The 18,600-nt window shown below is 42.6% G+C and overlaps 1 protein-coding gene across 3 annotated transcripts in view; it reads right to left on the bottom strand.

The window, feature by feature from the left end:
• Nucleotides 1-6,700: 6,700 nt before the first annotated feature.
• LOC130917960 (RNA-binding protein Nova-1-like) overlaps nt 6,701-18,600 on the bottom strand; it is a 135,481-nt gene continuing 123,581 nt past the window's right edge. For all 3 annotated transcript variants that reach the window (XM_057839762.1, XM_057839763.1, XM_057839761.1), the window contains one exon: nt 6,701-18,027. In XM_057839762.1, the coding sequence (XP_057695745.1) occupies nt 17,005-18,027 (1,023 nt within the window). In that variant the 3' untranslated portion in view covers nt 6,701-17,004. The remainder of the gene's footprint in view (nt 18,028-18,600) is intronic.

Below are 18,600 nucleotides of genomic sequence, written 5' to 3'. Positions count from 1 at the left end.
TGGGGCGCGGCAAAACGATGGCGCCAGCGTACTTGTATTTGAAAGTGTTAGTGGCACACTAGGAGGTAAACACAGAGGATTTTCTGAGATGACTGTCAATAAGATGTGTCTTTCAGTGTTGCGAGAAAATAGTACTTGACTTTAGTCGTTTTAAGAATGACGTTTGAAGAGATTAGAAGCAGGCAAAAGACTCTACTAGGTTTGACGGAACATAACCATTTTCAGATGTACTATGGCTTTCCTGTGTTCCGAAGCTCGGGAAACTGAGCAGATTTATCAAGGCTTCCTCCATTGTCCTCATGACATTACCTGTAAATAGGTCCGCCGAAACAGGACTAAATCTGTCCGCCAGTCCCACTTAGGTGCTTTCCGACGTCACGTTGCTGCACCGTGACCCAGACGATACATTCACTAACGAATTGCTTCATCAACGGTGCTCTGTTCGATGCAAGTGCAGTGTGAAAAGGTTTTTAGCCAACCACTGAGGTTCCACCTTGGTAAGAGACAAAAATTTGTGCATTTCCTACCAAGATCTCCCTTGAGATCTCCAAGATGGACAAGACCTCTGCAAGAAGGCAACCAGGTTGCATTCAAAATAAAGCCTGATCCATATGATCCTAACCCTTTGGTTAGCTCACTGCAGTCGATCTTTGGTCTGACCTAAGGTCTCCAAAGACCTCTGCAGGAAGCATTCAAAATAAAGCCTAATCCAGGTGACCCTAACCTTCCGGAGGGACCCCTTTGCAGTCGATCTCGTCTCTAGTCGGTCCTGACGTCCCCTCCGAGTAGGACATACAGTGGGGCAAATAAGTATTTAGTCAACCACTAATTATGCAGGTTCTCCCACTTGAAAATATTAGAGAAGCCTGTAATTGTCAACATCGGTAAACCTCAACCATGAGAGACAGAATGTGGAAAAAAAAAACAGAAAATCACATTGTTTGATTTTTGAAGAATTTATTTGCAAATCCTGGTGGAAAATAAGTATTTGCTCAATACCAAAAGTTCATCTCACTACTTTGTTATGTACCCTTTGTTGGCAATAACGGAGGCCAAACATTTTCTGTAACTCTTCACAAGCTTTCCACACACTGTTGCTGGTATTTTGGCCCATTCCTCCATGCAGATCTCCTCTAGAACAGTATTGTTTTGGGGCTGTCGTTGGCAACACGCACTTTCAACTCCCTCCACAGATTTTCTATGGGGTTGAGAACTGGAGACTTGCTAGGCCACTCCAGGACCTTGAAATGCTTCTTACGAAGCCACTCCTTTGTTGGCCTGGCTGTGTGTTTGGGATCATTGTCATGATGAAAGACCCAGCCACGTCTCGTCTTCAATGCCCTTGCTGATGGAAGAAGATTTTCACTCAAAATCTCTCGATACATGGCCCCATTCATTCTTTCCTTTACACAGATCAGTCGTCCTGGTCCCTTTGCAGAAAAACAGCCCCAAAGCATGATTTTTCCACCCCCATGCTTCACAGTGGGTCTGGTGTTCTTCGGATGCAATTCAGTATTCTTTGTCCTCCAAACACGAGAACCTGTGTTTCTACCAAAAAGTTCTATTTTGGTTTCATCTGACCATAACACATTCTCCCAGTTCTCTTCTGGATCATCCAAATGCTCTCTAGCGAACCACAGATGGGCCTGGACGTGTACTTTCTTCAGCAGGGGGACATGTCTGGCAGTGCAGGATTTAAGTCCCTGGCGGCGCATTGTGCTACTGATAGTAGCCTTTGTTACTGTGGTCCCAGCTCTCTGTAGGTCATTCACTAGGTCCCCCCGTGTAGTTCTGAGATTTTTGCTCACCGTTCTTGTTATCATTTTGACGCCACGGAGTGAGATCTTGCATGGAGCCCCAGATCGTGGGAGATTATCAGTGGTCTTGTATGTCTTCCATTTTCTAATAATTGCCCCCATAGTTGATTTCTTTTCACCAAGCGTTTTACCTATTGCAGATTCAGTCTTCCCAGCCTGGTGCAGGTCTAAAATTTTATCTCTGGTGTCCTCTGGTGGAGTTTGGAGTGTGACTGACTGAGATTTTGGACAGGTGTCTTTTACACCGGTAATGAATTAAAACAGATGCCATTAATACAAGTGGAGCCTCGTTAGACCTTGTTAGAAGAAGTTAGACCTCTTTGACAGCCAGAAATCTTGCTTGTTTGTAGGTGACCAAATACTTATTTTCCACTCGAATTTGGAAATAAATTCTTTAAAAATCAAACAATGTGATTTTCTGTTTTTTTTTCCACATTCTGCCTCTCGTGGTTGAGGTTTACCCATGTTGACAATTACAAGCCTCTCTAATCTTTTCAAGTAGGAAAACAATTGGTGGTTGACTAAATACTTATTTGCCCCACTGTATCAAGGACTATAATGACCTGACCGCAATCTCATGATCTGTCTTTACCTCACGTCTTAGAGTTATTAAAGCTGCATTCACAAGTTTTCATGTTTAGTCCATTTACAAATGTACTCTGAAGCCACTGCTCTGCCAGCACACTTCATTTGGTTAAGTTTAAATGCTATGGGTTTTGATCACTTATATTACTAAGCACAAGTGTGAAAACAGAACAGGACACATTTTGGTCCTAAGTCAAGCATTCTTTGTACCTTTTCATATCTGAAAGCTGCCCTAAACTACTTCACCAGCCTTTGGTTACAAAAGCACACACTTATTAAAAAAGTAAACATTAAGGTCTACAGGTAATGCTACTCCTGTAATACTAATGTGGTTCTCGAGAAATCTACAGCTTGTCTTCGTGATGAAGTTGGGGTGCAAAATACTTCACTGCTTAGTGGAAAAGTGAAAATTGTTATTTATTATCTTAACATTAGATGTTAGCAGTGATTCAATATCACACACAACATCTGAAACAACTAAAAGACCAGCAAATAATTTCAGAGGTCCTTTCAAGGAGCTACCCTGTCCTTAAGGAACGTCGATAGAACGATGATACGTGATGCCCTTACAGCTTGGACTTGGGAAGTGTACATTTCGGATATTCGTTTTTTTCCTTCTAGTTAAAAAAAAAATTGTAAAATGAGACTGATTCCGAGAAATGAATCGTCTTCCATTTCCAAATTAATAACTGGTAAACAAGCGTTTATCCAGGTTCAAGTCAGGAAATAAAATGCGACCATTTGTTTTCCCCAAGTGCGCAATGCCGTGACCCAAAAATAACGTTCTTCTTCTGCAGCTTTTTACCCAAGAAGAGAGTGTGCTGGCAGCTAAAGCTGCTAGCCAGGGCTATTGGCTTAGTGGTCAGCGCACTTCCCTGCCGTGCTGGACACGTCGTGTGGCGCGGGTGCAAGTCCTGACCTGTCCTGACCATGCAATACAGGTTACACTAACACCTTTGGCTAATATTAGCTAGCGCTACAATTTCGAAGCATTCCGACTTTGAAACATGACGCACCATGCTTAGCTGACCGCCTCGCCTATCTTTTAATAGCGTACCGCATGAATGCTATTTTTAGACTGTGACGTCGTCATCGTAACGTGTAATGGGACATGATAGACACACCCTCGCATACAAACCATATTATTTCTGCTTGTTTTCTCCGGTAATCTTTCATAAGAGAACATGCCGATCAAACACTGCTGCTACGAAACTTGTAGAAACGACTCTAGACATTACAACACATGAAGGATGTTTTTTTTCATTGGTTTCCCGAAACCAAAAACTCAAAAACTTGCGCGGACGTCCAAAAGGCCAGTTTAACGCCAGCAAGGTGAAGCCATTCACATTTTATATGCAGTAAACATTTTGTTGGGGGCAATGGTCCTTCAGAGGTCAACCATTCTGATATTTTTACTTACTTTTTAGCGTGGCGTTTTGCCGTGCTGCTTCGATCTGACAATGAATGACCTGAAAAAAATTAAAATGGCATCTGATTGCCACTGTAACCTTTTCTGTTGGAAAAACAACAACTTTAGTAAGGGGGAAGTGTAAATAAATTATAGAGTTTAGACTTGTTATTAAGGAAAAAATTAAAAGTGTCCGTTAGCTGTCCCTGAGTAGCATTTGTGATCGCTACACAAAAATAGCAATGTAAACTGCCCCTAAGAATGGTTGGAGACGTAAGACAACCAGAGGATATACTATATAAGAAACACAGGGCATATGCTGGTAAAGGATAGATTGTTGAAACAGGAGAACGTCATTGTCAATGGCGTAAGGCAATGCACACAAGAAAACGGTTTCGATAAAAAAGCTAACTCTGGATCAGGTCGGCTCGTCTTTTTCAGCCCTTGACACTCAAGCCATCTCTTTAACTGAACATTTGTATGTTCTTCCACATCTTTAACAGTGAATTGGGCACCTGCGACATCATTTTTCGGAAAGAATTGGTAGGTTTAGCTCAGTAAACATCTCGTTCGTACACTATTTCCATTCATTTACTATTAGGGACCAACGGGAGGTTTGACCCACCTAGCCACAATTGCTAACGTCATGAATATTAATGAGCAAAAGTGACGTGTTGCTTGCGGTAGGCCATCGAATAGCAGGATACAGTCAGACGTGTTGTTTCATGGTGGTAAGGTTATAAAATTGTAGTAATAACTAATATTAGCGCTGCAGAGTAAGAAACAGTAGGTCTTGCTCGGCAAAGTAAACTTGGGGAAAACTAATGAATGTATTTCATTTCCTCACCTGTATTATAGAACACCGAAGAAGACTCGTTTGCCATTTTTCCAAAATTAGAAGAAAATAAGGAATGCCCGAAAGGTACAGGGACCCGCATGTTGATTGTTTTTAGTAGTACATAAAAGCGATTGTTTTAAAAAGTCGTCAACATAACCGATTGTTGTCCTTTAAGGGGCTGATTGTTTTACCTGAAAAGACGTAAACATAGCCGATTGTTGTCCTTTAAGCGCGTGTGGTCCACCCCAAACCTGCAGACCCGTGAGCGCATAGGATGCCACTAGTAGTACAGTAGTATGTTATCAATGGAGAACATCATGGTGTGCAGCAGCAGCAGCAGCAGCAGCAGTGGAGGAGGACAGTGATTGGTTGATTTGGTTTGGTCAGGTGACTTGAAAGGTGGTGCGGCGGCGGTGGTTGATTGTTTGGTTGGTGGTGGGGTGGGGGGGTTCGAAAAAAAGGGTGGGGTTATGAACAGTCAGCTGAGTCAGATCACATGATGGTCACATGATTGGCAGCTATAACTACGTCAGGAGCTTCCATGAGGAGATATGGAAGCCTGACTGGTTTTAGCTTGTTGGTGGACACTGGACACGACAAAACCCCGCCCCCGTACCCTAGCCCCACCCACCCACACTCACTCACACACACCCCAACTCACGTACTCAGCCCCTGATGTGTTAAAGTGTGATGATGCAGAGTGTGGTGGAAGGTGAAGAATAAGACAACAGAAGACAGGTGATGCTAAAATGAACATTTATAATGACTGCTGTTGCTGTGGCAAAATAAGAATCCTTAGAAAATGACCTCATATATCATATAATAATAATAGTAATTATTATTATTAGTAGTAGTATTACTTTTAGCACTAGATGGCCTTCACTTCACTGGTAATCCACAAGTTAACAAACACAAACTCACTAGGTTGTTTTTTTTTGTCTCTTTACAAACACAATGCTACAGTTACATTAAATATTCAATACTTTTTTTTTTTTTAACGTCAGCTCATCAACGGTGTTAAAAAGCAACCACTATTAGGATACTAAAAAAAAAAAAAATAATAATGAAAATTTTTGTTTTCTTCCAGTCGTTCCCTTTTGACTTGATATTTTTCATGAGTTAGAAAATAAATAGCTCGTGTGTGTGGAAATGGGGCGACGGGCAGCATAAAATTAGGGGGGTGGAAGTCACAGAGAGCCATGCGATGAAATGAAAAATCATCACTTACTAGCGGTATTAATACTTTTTGATCATGTGATGGCGTGGAGGAGGATATGTGTTGATGGCTGGCTGGAAACTCGACTGTATTGCACAAAGTTAGCAGCGCCGCGAGCCAGCTCAAGAAAAACAAAAATCGAGGGAATTGATATGTCCGGCTTGTTAAACGAAGGGGAAATACAGCAGCTACGACGAACACGACTAACAAGAGCACAGCTAAAGTCTTTATGCTGCCCCGCCCTGCACAAATAAGATTATTTACAATGACAACAAAAAAAGGTGAAGAAACAACTTTTTTCTGTTAATAGTCCCTTTTTTTTTTTTTTTTTTAAAGTTTTTTTTGTCCCCGATGATGAGCCACAAAATACGGAGCACCAGACATTACTTGGGGGTAAAGAAAAAAAAATTCATGGACACAATTATTTTGTAGCCACAAATATACATTTTTCACACAGTTTTGTGGCTTCATTGGCCTGTATTGACGGCAATGGACGTCCAATTTAGAAAGTAATAATCTTGATAAAGTGTCTTAACCCTTTCAGGGAGAGAGGTAACTACTAAAAGTCGACACTTAAGACCTTTAACCCTTTATAGAAAAAAATGACTATTTTTGGTCTTTGAAAAAAAACAGATAGTGTTGTTCTGCAACTTTATCGTACTTATTTAATTTTTCTTGTACATCTTATTCTTGTTTTTTCAGCCCGAATCGTTGCACCGATCGGCACCGTTCAAGTATTGACACGACCGGAATTTTCGCTCGACGTAGGGAATTTTCTAAACGGCCCTGCAAAATTTTCCGTAAACGTTTACCCCCCCCCCCCCCCCCCCCCCCCAAAAAAAAAAGGTTTAAAATGTATCCAGTCCTACAATTTTTGACCAAATTACATAATTTGGACATTTCAAAGGTGCTGAATTGTTTAGCTTGTTAAACACTAGCGGTAGTGTGTCGTGTGCTGTTCTAAGTAGCGTGAGTGGATTTGAGAGGACTCACTCAATGAAGCATTTAATAAAGAATTCCACTTAGGGGAGAAGGGAAAAAACATGTCTTGTATGTATCGCTTACCAGTTCTAAATTTGAATAAATACAGTGATCCCTCATTTTTCGCGGTTAATGGGGACCAGAACCCGCCGCGATAAGTGAAAAACCACGAAGTAGTGAAACCCCCCACCGCCCCAAATTTTTTCTTTTTTTTTTGTGTGTGTGTTCAATGTATTTATTCAGATTTAGCACTGGAAAAAGATACGTTTAGGACATGTTTTTCACTTTTTTTTCCCAAAGTATGATTAAAAATTAAAAAATAATATTTTGATTAATTTTTTTAAGCACCTCAAATATAATAATTGTGTTTTAAAGTTTTAAATATGTTACTGTCCCACCGAATCATTTTTTAACAAGAATAAAGATGTAGAAAAATGCTTGGCTTTATTAAATGCTTCATTGAGTGAGTCCACTCAAATCCGCTTGAGTTGCTCACTTACACACAATGAGTTGCCACAGCAACTGTTTAACAAGTTCAAGATGATTGACGCATGCGGCGATTTTTGAAGTTTGTGACTCTGCCAAGATAAAAAAATCATTCATCCGTCAATCAACGTGTGAGGGAGCGAGAGTGAGACTACGCGATTGGCTCGGGACAGCTCATTTGTATTTTTTTTTTAATTGAAAAAAAAAATCCGCGATGGACTGAGGGTACAAAGTTGGAAGTGTGAAGTAACGAGGGATCACTGTACACACCAAACAAAGAAAAAAAAATGTAAATAAGCGCCGCCTCTACTTTTCGGATTTCGATTATTGTGTGAGTGGGGGTCCCCGTTAACTGCGAAAAACGAGGGATCACTGTAAAAGAAAATATGAATTGCTGTTATGGAAGATTGATTTAATTTCATTTTTAATTTAGTTTCATTCTGCAAGTCACAAGCAGCTCAATAAAGTCAGCAAACTGCACGGACGTCTGAAATCGTTATATCTGAGTTTAGCTCGCTGTCTAGCTAGGACTTAGCTCCAAGGTCTTGGCGAGGACAGTGCAATAATCGATAACCCATTTTTTACACAAGTTATTTTGAATTTTAGGGGGTATTTAGGTTTAATTCCGATTTACGCGGAAATTCGGGTTACGTGACATCGCTAGCGTAGAACTGGAACTCGTTCGTAACCCAGGGACTGTCTGTATTTGAATGTTATTGCAATGTAAATTATAGAAATTAAAATGACTAAAAACACAGTTTACAATGGACCCGAACTGCGCAATTTTGACTTTACAACGCCTGCCTCTCGTCGTTTTTTTTTTTTTTTTTTTGGGTTGACTTTTGTTTTGTGATGCATGCTTTAATTCTGGCGCAGGAAGCGTAGAGCAGGTTGTACTTCAGCACGCGACAGCATTTACACACCCACAAGTGACGGCACACGCCCACATGAGGAAGAAGCTGAGCGAAGAGGTGACAGCCTGCGCGCATATTGGTTGCTTGTGAAACATCCAGAGGCGACGGCGGTTTAATGTGCGTTTTCAATTGTGGTCAAATACTTGGGGCGAGTTTATATGATTGTTTTTGATGATGTGCGGACGCTAACTGATACATGCTAATCGTTTCTTATTGCTGTATCAGCAGCTACGTATAAACGCAAATTTGAATTGCTGTTATTGAAGATGAGACTGATTTAATTTCATTTTATTTTAGCTTAATTCTGCAAATGTTGTCATGAGCAGCTGAATAAAGTCCGCAAACCACACAGACGTCTGACATCGTCACTGTCTAGCTAGGACTTAGCTCCAACGTCTTGACGAGGACAGTACAATGACGTATAATCAGTGTTAGGAATAACGCCGTTATAAATAACTAACAGCGCACGTACTTCAGAGCCGGTGTTTTCAAACGCAAACCGGAACACAGCGCGTGCGGCAAACTCACACACGCAAAACGGATGCAGAGGGATATAATGGCAGAGCATTCAGAGGAAAATTTGTCCTTTACGAGGTGGAGATATAGACACTATTTCAAGTTGGCCAATATTCAAGGAAAGAACGCGCATGTAAAGTGTAATTCATGTCCCGGGGCAAAGCTTTTGTCGACATCTGTGGTAAGCAATTCAAATCTTTTTATTTTTGTTGCCCTTCAAGTGTAGGATAAATCTGTTGCTGGTGAGGTGCGATAAATATTACAAGGTTCAAACTCACAACTACCTGTCTGTTTTTCTCCATTCAAGTGACTCGGATACTGCTCAAAAAATTTCAAATTTTTTTGACATACAACAACTTCTTTTTAAAGTAACGGAAATGGTTACTTTCCCTGGTAACTAGTTACTTTTACAATAGAGTAATTGTTACTAACTCAGTTACTTTTTGTAGTAGTAACTATAACTAATTACTTTTTAAAGTAACGTGCCCAACACAGGTTTTTTGATAGTTTTTTTGTTTTGTTTTTAATTTAGAGGGTGTTTTGTATTTAAAGGGCTAATTCAGATTTACGTAGAAATCCAGGTTACATTGCCAGGGCAGGAACGGAACTCGTTCATTAACCGGGGACTACCTGTATATTCTTTTTTACTAACCCTTTTTCATAGTATTTAACTCTTTGCCTTCCATTTAGGACAATAGACAGCCAGTTCATTTTTAAACTGCTTTCAATGCCTTTGACGGTGCTAGATGTCCAATCCACTTTGATTGTTCGTTCATTCGCCCCTCCCAGTCTAAACGGATTGGACGTCTGGCACCGTCAATGACAGCCAATGAGTTAAAAAAAAAAAGTCATTATTCGTGGGTTAAAAGTCTTATATGTCACTTGATGAAACCTGTAGGAACCCTGATATGTATTTAAAAATCAGACAACCATTGCCGTCAGTAATTTAGTCTTTAACGTCCAAAATGGAGTAACACTCTCCACAAATTCGCAAATGAACTGCTCCACCACCCCCACTTTACGTCTGGGTCTCCGTAACAAAGAAAAAGAAACCAAGAAAACAAACAAACAAACAAACAAAAAGAATCATATCAGCGAGCATTGCACAGTCTCACAGAGGTTGTTTTTTTTTTTCTTTTTTTTTTTTTTGGACTTATGGAATGGAGAGTTATTGTCCCGACAGCTGGAGATGAACAGAGGAGGAGGAAGAGGAGGAAGATCGATAATAAAGTTCATGAGCGAGCGAGCAAGGGGTGGTGGCGTGGTGGAGGAGGAGGAGGTGAAAATTGGCTCCCCAAAAAATCTTCGTTAGAAAAAATGGGGCGTTTGCAATCTCCTTCTCAACAAATGGAGCGAAAGAGGAGACAGCGAGAAAGGGTGAGGAAGGGGTGACAGGTGCCCCCCAACACTATGGCACACGATCAATGAGGCGCTCCACAGCTGAAGAACGACATGAGAAGAGTTAGGAAGCAGCTGGCGGGGATGGGCGGCTCGCGGGACAGGCCTGGGACGGACGGAGGGTTAATCCTGCTGGGGGAAGAGGTGCTAGGGTGGTGGTGGGAGAGGGGGTGTCGTCATGTGATGAAAGGGGCGGAGCATGCTGGCCCGACGCGAGAGCGACGCAAAGCTCGGAATGATCGGCAACGCCCTTTTTCGGGGCGCGTCCTCTGGAAGTTTGGCACTGGTGACGAAGGAAGGGGATAAAGTGTGTGGGCAGTGGAAGTGCAAAGAAGAGGGTGTGAACGAAGCCCCTTTCACACAGACGTTTCGCTTTTAGACCATTTGCACTGCTGATCATTGACAGCGGGACGTTTCATGTCCAAGCTAGCAATACCGAATTGGGAAGTTCATCGTTTTTTTTGTTAACAATAACGAAAATAGTTGACGATGAGATCACGATAACAAGCTTAATAAGCGTCTCGGATGACTAACGAGACATTTGCCTGTTGAGACGAAAGTGCTAAGTAGCTTGTTAGACGTCCACAATCCCTAACGTTTTTTGCTTAATTCAAAGTTGTAACACACGTCATGTGAAAATATCATTGATAAACAATTTTGTTCCGCAAATGATCCGTTATTATTTTAATGTTTACAGTTTCGACATTTTTCCTGTAAATTGAACGCTGAGTTCATGCTAATTTATTAGCTGCGCTGCTAACTTCTGCGCGCTAGCTGACATAGAAACTAAAAATAGACTAAAACCTATGAATTCTTACTAAAACTTGCTACTTTTGAGAGTTCGCCAACTAAAGCTAGACTAAGAAATGACAAAAATATGACAGACTCCCTAATATTAAAACAGCTACTAAAAACAAGATTTGGACTCATTTCTAATGTAAATGGAGCGCCGAATTCATGCTGACGTGTTGGCTTGTTTGCACTGCTAAATTCAGCATGTTCGTTTACTGGTAGAATTTGGGGGTTTTTTTTCAGGCTAAAACCTTTCAATTCTAACTAAAACTAGACAAAGAAATGACTCAAAAATGACGTTGTCTAACAAGTGCTTTCATCCAAAAACTAAGACTAAAGGTCTTTTCACACTATGGTTAGCTCAGTATGGAGAGCGGTCCACGGGAGGAGCCACGTAGCCTGACGTTGATGCTGTCGGGAAGTGAAAAGCGGCAAGCATATTTACTATAGTCCCTCACACCAATGCGTGTTTTTCATTCTTGCACAAGAAAACAGTGATGTTTCCTATTTCAAGGAGTAGGGGGCATTATAATAGCCGTATAAAGACATTTACTAGTTTCAGTGAGATGGTGAATCGTTTTTACTGTTGTTCGTGAACTACATTTCCACACAAATGCACACATGTACAAATGAGCTTAGCAAGGAGAGGTATAAGAATCATTTCTGGAGTGTCCCAGAGCTCGCGAAAAAAAAAAAGAGCAAATTTATTAAGATTTCGTCGGCCGTGATTTGTGTGTATCCATCCGCTGAAACAGCTTTATAGCACAGATATAAGTGCGCTTGCCCCTCTGCTATCGGATTCGTTGTTGACATAAGCGCGGCGGCGCTCTGAAAATAGAGCGAGTCTCTATTTTCGGCCTTGCCTCTCGGCGCACATTCAAACTTGCTGTTCCGCCCAAGACGGCCGTCCAGCGCTCACTTTCGGCGAGAAGTCCGCTCACACATACACAATGAATGGGTTACCGCTGAATCCTTCACACTCGATTGCCGCTTTGAAATGGCCCTAAGTGTCCCGGATGATTAAATATAATGAGACATTTGACTGTTTGCCTGGCGAGACGAAAATGCTTAGTTGCTTGTTAGACGTTTGCAATGGATGACGTTTTGCTGTATTCAAAGGTAAATTGTAAAACATTTTAAAATATCTTCAATTTCGTTCAAGTGATCTGTGATCAAAGTAATGTTTGTTTTCCATATTTTTGGTGCAAATGGAACGCTGAGTTCATGCTGATGTTAGCTAACTTCAACGTCCTAGCTGACATATGAACTAGATTAAAACCTATGAATTCTTAATCAAACTTTTTGAGAGGTTGTCGCCTAACGCTAGACTAAGAAATGACAAAAGTATAACAGACTAATAAGTATTTCCTCCCCTAAGACTAAAACGGCTGCTAGAGACAAGATTTTGACTTTTTTTTGTGTGTAAATGGAGCACCGAGTTCATGCTAACTAAACCAGACTAAAACCTTTAAATTCTTATTAAAACTATGACTAAAATATGACTTGTAACAAGTATTTTCATCCAAAAACTAGAACTAAAAGGGCTACCCTGATTTTGACATATTTGTTATAAATTGTAGCGCCTAGTTCTTGCTAATGTTTTAGCTTGTTTGCTCTGCTAACTTAAGCATGCTAGCGTAGATGTCGAATATACTTGTATTTTTTTTCGAATAAAACCTTTGAATTCTTTTGACAATGAATTCTGATACTAGACTAAGAAACTACTAAACTATACAAGAATCTAAAAAGCTTTTCTGTCCAAAACACTTAAGAATAAAACTAGAATATAATAGCAAAAACACAATGCTTTCTAAAGAACCTTCCGCACGGTCTGTCAAAACTTTTTGGACCAACTCGGAATGGGCCATTGCTACTTCAACCAAAATTTGACTTTGAGGAAGATGTTGGGTTGAATTGTTGCGTTTTTTTCGTGGAACGCATGTGTGAAAGGGGCTTGTATGTGTTCGTGAGGGGTAAACAGTCTACACAGACACACACACACAAATGGCATCTTGTTATTAGTCGGACACAAGCTAGCAAAAAAAACCCCCCCAAAAAAACAGAAGAAACGGGAAACAGTGATATGACAAATGCAGTCAACAATTGCTGGTATTTCAAAGTGGTAGTTTCAGGAGGGGTGACTGGTGGCGAATAGGGGCAGAAAAGGGTCCCATAATATGGATGGTAAGAACAGAAAGGAATAAGAAAGGAACATTTTTTGTAAAAATGTCGCAAATGTCCAGTTAGCATATTAGCATGCTAGCATAAATGCGTATCTAAGCTCGGGCGTATAACACAAGTAGTGCAAATATTTTTTTTTGTTCTTTTAATTGTTTTTTGGAGCAAATTAGCTGCAGTACTAGAAGTCACCTCACTCATTTTTGGGCTTCCGAGGTAGCTCTTCTTTTTTGTTCTTTTTCCTAAAGACAATATCGCGACTGAAATACTGATTTGTGTAAAAACAAAAACAAAAATGTGAACAGTGGGCTGAGCAATGATAAGGTACACACAAGAAAGCTGTGATTTGGGACTTTTGAGGGTTTTGTTTAGGGATTTTGTTGATAACGGACGACACATAGACTATTTTTTTTTTTTTGTTCACACTTGACGTCATGCATAATATACGTGCAAAAAGGTTAACATCTATTCCCACAAAATACATCTTGACTAGAAAAAGGTTTAAGAATGCTCGGGAGTCACATTATTTTTATGCTAAGCCATCGCTATGTTGTATTGATCCCCTCCACTGTTGCATTGCGGGAGCATCCGGCGTAACACTGATGCGGTTACGCTTCATTCATTTGGCACTTTTTCACATTTTCCTGGTATAAAAAGTACTGTTTGTCTGCGATATCAAATCCAAGAAAAAAAAATTTGGCACAGCTTTTTCGACTACTTACAAATGTGAGAAGGACTTTTGTTGAACTCGTTCGCCGCCATTGATGGCGATAGATGTCCGATCCGTTTGAATTCAAATGGATTGAACATCTATTTCCGTCTACGGCGGCAAACGAGTCAAACTTAACACGCGATATGTTTTTTTGTTTGTTTTTCAGTTCGCATTTCTCAGCAGCAGCGTTTCCACCGATACAAAAACAAAAAAACAACCTCGAAAACGCGTCAAAATGGGAAGAAAGGACAGGACGAGACAAAACCTGTATTGCTCCGCTAGTTGTGAAATCAAAACCAAAAGGAGGTTGTCTCTACAACAGCGCCCGCGACAGGATGTCTGCAAGGCTGCATGCTAGCCAATCAAAATGCTAATCAAGCCACAGATATGTCATCAATACAGTGACCCCGTGAAAATATGAGGAATTATAACCCCCCAAAACGATTAAATGCAACCAGTAAACTCAATTTAAACATAGTTCCTTGACGCCAAGCGGCTAAGCACCACGTCGAAAGGAAACTCCTCAACCCACTTCCACAAAGTTGACATCAAAACGCCACAAGGAGACGCCAAAGTAATACTTATCACTCTGTCCTGAGCACAAAACACAAAAAATGAGCGAAAACGAGAAACCGTGACTATGAAAAGCGGGCAGGGGTCACTGTATTTCTAATTGGCGCACCCGAGTTAGCAGAATGACAAATACAAGAAGAGAGGGACCGCCTGCTCAACTCCTCAAAGATCCTCAGCAGCAGCAGCACAAGACGACGACAAAGAAGAAGAGGAGGCATGCATCATGGCCGCCGCCCGTGGAGCGATGTGGTAGGGGGCGGACGAGGGCGGGGGGCGGCGTCGGGATGTGAGTTGGGTGTTTTGGGGGTGGGGGTGCGTGAGGATGAAGTTCAAAATGGAGTAAAGAAGCCTCCTTACCAGAGAGCCTCGCTGGCCCGGCGACGCCAGCGTAAGACAAACTATTGGAGAGGAAGAAGTTCTCACTCGGACGGGCTCGCCAGGGTGAATAAATCCAACGCACCCCCGCAGCTGACTTTTCACATTTGCATCAAATAAGACCTTTTCAGTCAACTATAGGTGATTGGGGACTTCCGGGTGGCAGAAAAGAATGACGAACGTCAAAAGTACCCCTTAAAAACGGAGGGATTTTTGAAACTCCTCCAGTTACTAAGTGAGAAAGATACAAATCTTCATCTATTTTGGAAGGTTTTCCAACAGGTGATTTGAAAATAGTGATGCACGATAATACATTTTTCAACCGATATCGATAACCGATAATTTCCTGCCCCTTCCACCCGATAACCGATAATGTCACGCCGATAATTCTATTCAAATGTGTATGTAAAATTTTAAAGTATACATAGATCAAATGTTAGTGTGCAAAAATGTAATTTAGTGCTAATTTTTTCCCACATCAAATGTGAACAAGTAGTAAATTCCAACATCTAAACAATGGCAATGACATTGTGTAATGGTAAGCTTTTGGCAACAATTACTTCGAGAGTAAACACCTAAGTTGCACAAAAATGCCTTTAAAAGTAAGCCATTCCTAACATATATCACATTACTACACTGCAAAAACACCTCCTTAAAACAGGCAGAATTGGACAAATATGTTGATTGCGCACATTTGGAGGATAAATCAAGTATATAATTATCGGATTGCATTATCGGGTGAATTTCGTTTCATTTGGATTATCTGTGTGACGTCATAATTGCCATTATCGGCCGATAATTATCGGTGACCAATATTATCGTGCATCTCTGTAAATTGAAAATGTTCATTTGTACTTCCACTGCGTTAAGTGGACTTCTCTCGCCTGCTCTATTATAGAGCACGTTGTCCACTAAAATCTGCTGAACTTGCCAAATTTTTGACAGATTCACCAAGTTTGGCCGATAACAAATGGTCATAACGCTGCTATGCTCCAGGCTCGATTGACATTTATATGACTGTGTGGCTGATGATTTCATTGTACATGCTCCATTGACTAAAAATGTTTACAGAATGGCCCAGACGCAAAATGACCCACAAGTGACGACGTCTGTGCCCATTTGCTCACCGCGCGCATAAGCAATCTAGCCATATATATATATATATATATGACATTTATGCTTCTGCCACCCGCAAGCTAGTCCTACTGTCCTACCGATGAAGGAAAAGTTAGCCCTCCCTCTCCTGATGCTCCCACTGGACATCCCGTCCTTTCCTGAAGACGCCTCACCGTGCGGAATATTCATATATAATCATTGATTTTTCATATTCGTTAGTGTTCCCTGCCATACATAAAAGTCATCCAGTTGCGTCCCCTCGCTTCACAGTGCATTAAGACAACAATTCAGTGTACTCCGACTGTAAAAAACAAAAACAGAAAAACCCAAGAAACAAAACAAAAACATCACAAAAAGACACAAAAAGAGCACGGCAGTAACCTTTGAACTTTGTCACCCTCGTCGCCTGTTTTCAGTAGTTAGTCCCGAGTGCTTTTCCCGGCAGGGATTCCATTTTATGTTTTAGCGCGCGCCAGGGAGAAGATAAGGAGGGGGCCGGGGTAAGACGCTAACGAGGAGACCTCAAACAGGTTACGTCGCCCCGGCTTAAATAAGACATATATTACACTATGTGGCGTTAGCATTCATCTGCAGTTCAAAAACGTTAAATTAAAACATGTACATTCAACTCCTCTGGATAAAGAATAAATAGCGAAGATGACATCACGCCGCGCGGCACAGTATCGCTCGCTACGTGAGGTCATCAATGTGGGACGGAAGATTTGGGAGTCGGGAAGTGCGTTTGTTCTGTCACACGCACACCTTTGCAGGAGGGGGCGAAAAGAGGGGGAAAGGGGCAAAGAAAAACCCTGCAGGAGGTGGGCGGTGGGGCTGGGGGGCTCCCCTCCCCTACTTCCTGTCATTCAGCGTGTCCACAGTACACAAACAAAACATCTTAATTTACGCAACATAAAGGAATAAAAAGTCCAGAAAGACGTTAAGTAATAAAACTTATTTACATTTTACACATGTTTTTTTTTTTTTTTTTTTTTTTTTTGTCGTCTCAGCACTTTTTTTTTCATGAGGGGATACTGAGATGACAATGCGGGCTGGGGGCGGGGGGACGCTCTCCTCTCCTCTTCCCTCTGTTGATTCCTGGTTAGCCCACTTTCTGGGGGTTGGTGGCGCGCACCCCCTGCTCGTAGGTGATCCTCTGGCTGATCAGGTACTGCGCCGCCTGGGTGGCCGCCTGCGATCCCGTGATGGTGACCTTCCTGTTCCGGGTTCCTGGGATGAACTCGCCCTTCTTGGAGATCTGGATGCGGGCGCCAGTCAGCTCCTGGTACTCCACTAGCGTCTTGCCGCCCTTGCCCAAGATGGCGCCCACCAGGTTCTCGGGCACGGCGATCTCCACTACCTCTTTGGCGCCCTCCGCCAGCTTCTCGGTGGCCAGCAAGGAGGAAGCCACCAGCGGCGAGGTGGCGCTCAGATAGCCGTTGGTGGCTCCGGTGGCGGCGGCCAGCGAGCCCAGGGAGAAACCGCCCAGCCCCGCCGCCTGGTGGGCGGCGCTGGTGGAAGCGTCGCTGGCGTAGGACGCAAGCAGGTTAGCGGCAGCCGCCGCCGCAGGGTTGGCGTTGGCGGCCACGGCGGCCAGGACCCCCGAAGTGGCGGCCGGGTTGAGTCCCAGCCCCAGAGAGTTGGTGTTGTAGCCATAGCTGGCCAACGTGTTGAGGGCGGACGTGATGGTGAGCAGGTCGTTGCCCGACAGGCTGGACATGGTGGCGGGGAAGGCGCCCACCCCCGCCAGCCCCGCCTGACCCAGGAGCGAGGATGCGGTGGCCGCGGCAGCCGCTGCCGCAGCCGGCATGACCTCAGCCGAGTTGGCGTACGGTGACCCGGTGGGGTTGGAGTTTGCCACAGGCCCGGTGATGTTGGAGTAGGAGATGTTGAGGCAGGACGAGCTCTGAGGGTCTTCTTGGATCTTCTGCACAATGATCTCCACGGCCTTGCGGTTCTGCTCGGGCTCGCCGCTGATGGTGACCACGCGCTCCTGCAGGTTGATGCCTTCAGGCTTCTGAGACAGCTGCACCCAAGCGCCCGACTGCTCCATCACCGCCTTGACAGTGGCGCCACCCTTGCCGATGATCAGACCCGCTGTGCTGTTGGGCACGATCAGCTTGGCCTGCAAAAACAGCACCACAAACCAATGTTACACCTTCATCACAAAATGTAAAATGGCGTAGTTCATTTGCTACTTTTCTAAAGAACAATCTAAAAGGATCTAAATATAAATATAATTAATATATCACTGTGTATAGAATACCCCACGCCCCATATAGTTTCTTGTCACACTGTACGGAGCGCTTTAAGTAACGATCTGGCAGGCAGGCTGGCCTGTACCCCATGTAATCTGTGATGTTGTGATGCTGAACCTGGAACGAAATTTCGTTGATCGCCGATGGGATTTCGTTGCACTTGCGTAATGACAAACAAAGAAACTCTTGATACAGATACAAGGTCATAGGAATGGCCCCGATCCGATCATGTGATCGTAAATCGGGCCCGATAATGTCATTTTCAGAGAATCTGAATCAGGTACAAATGATCGGGTTTTAAACATGTATTCATGTGTATTTTTAAGTATTAAATAATGTGCTGCCATTGACAGCTATAGATGTCGAATCCAATATGAGTCCTTAGAGGCTGGCAGCCATCAAACAGTCGTTCTTTTTGCTGGGGCTGGGACATTAATAAG

The sequence above is a fragment of the Corythoichthys intestinalis genome, chromosome 6 (assembly GCF_030265065.1).
Source record: "Corythoichthys intestinalis isolate RoL2023-P3 chromosome 6, ASM3026506v1, whole genome shotgun sequence".
Taxonomy (NCBI): Eukaryota; Metazoa; Chordata; class Actinopteri; order Syngnathiformes; family Syngnathidae; genus Corythoichthys; species Corythoichthys intestinalis.
Note: the sequence above shows the minus strand (reverse complement) of the source record. Positions and strands in the feature narration are given on the sequence as shown.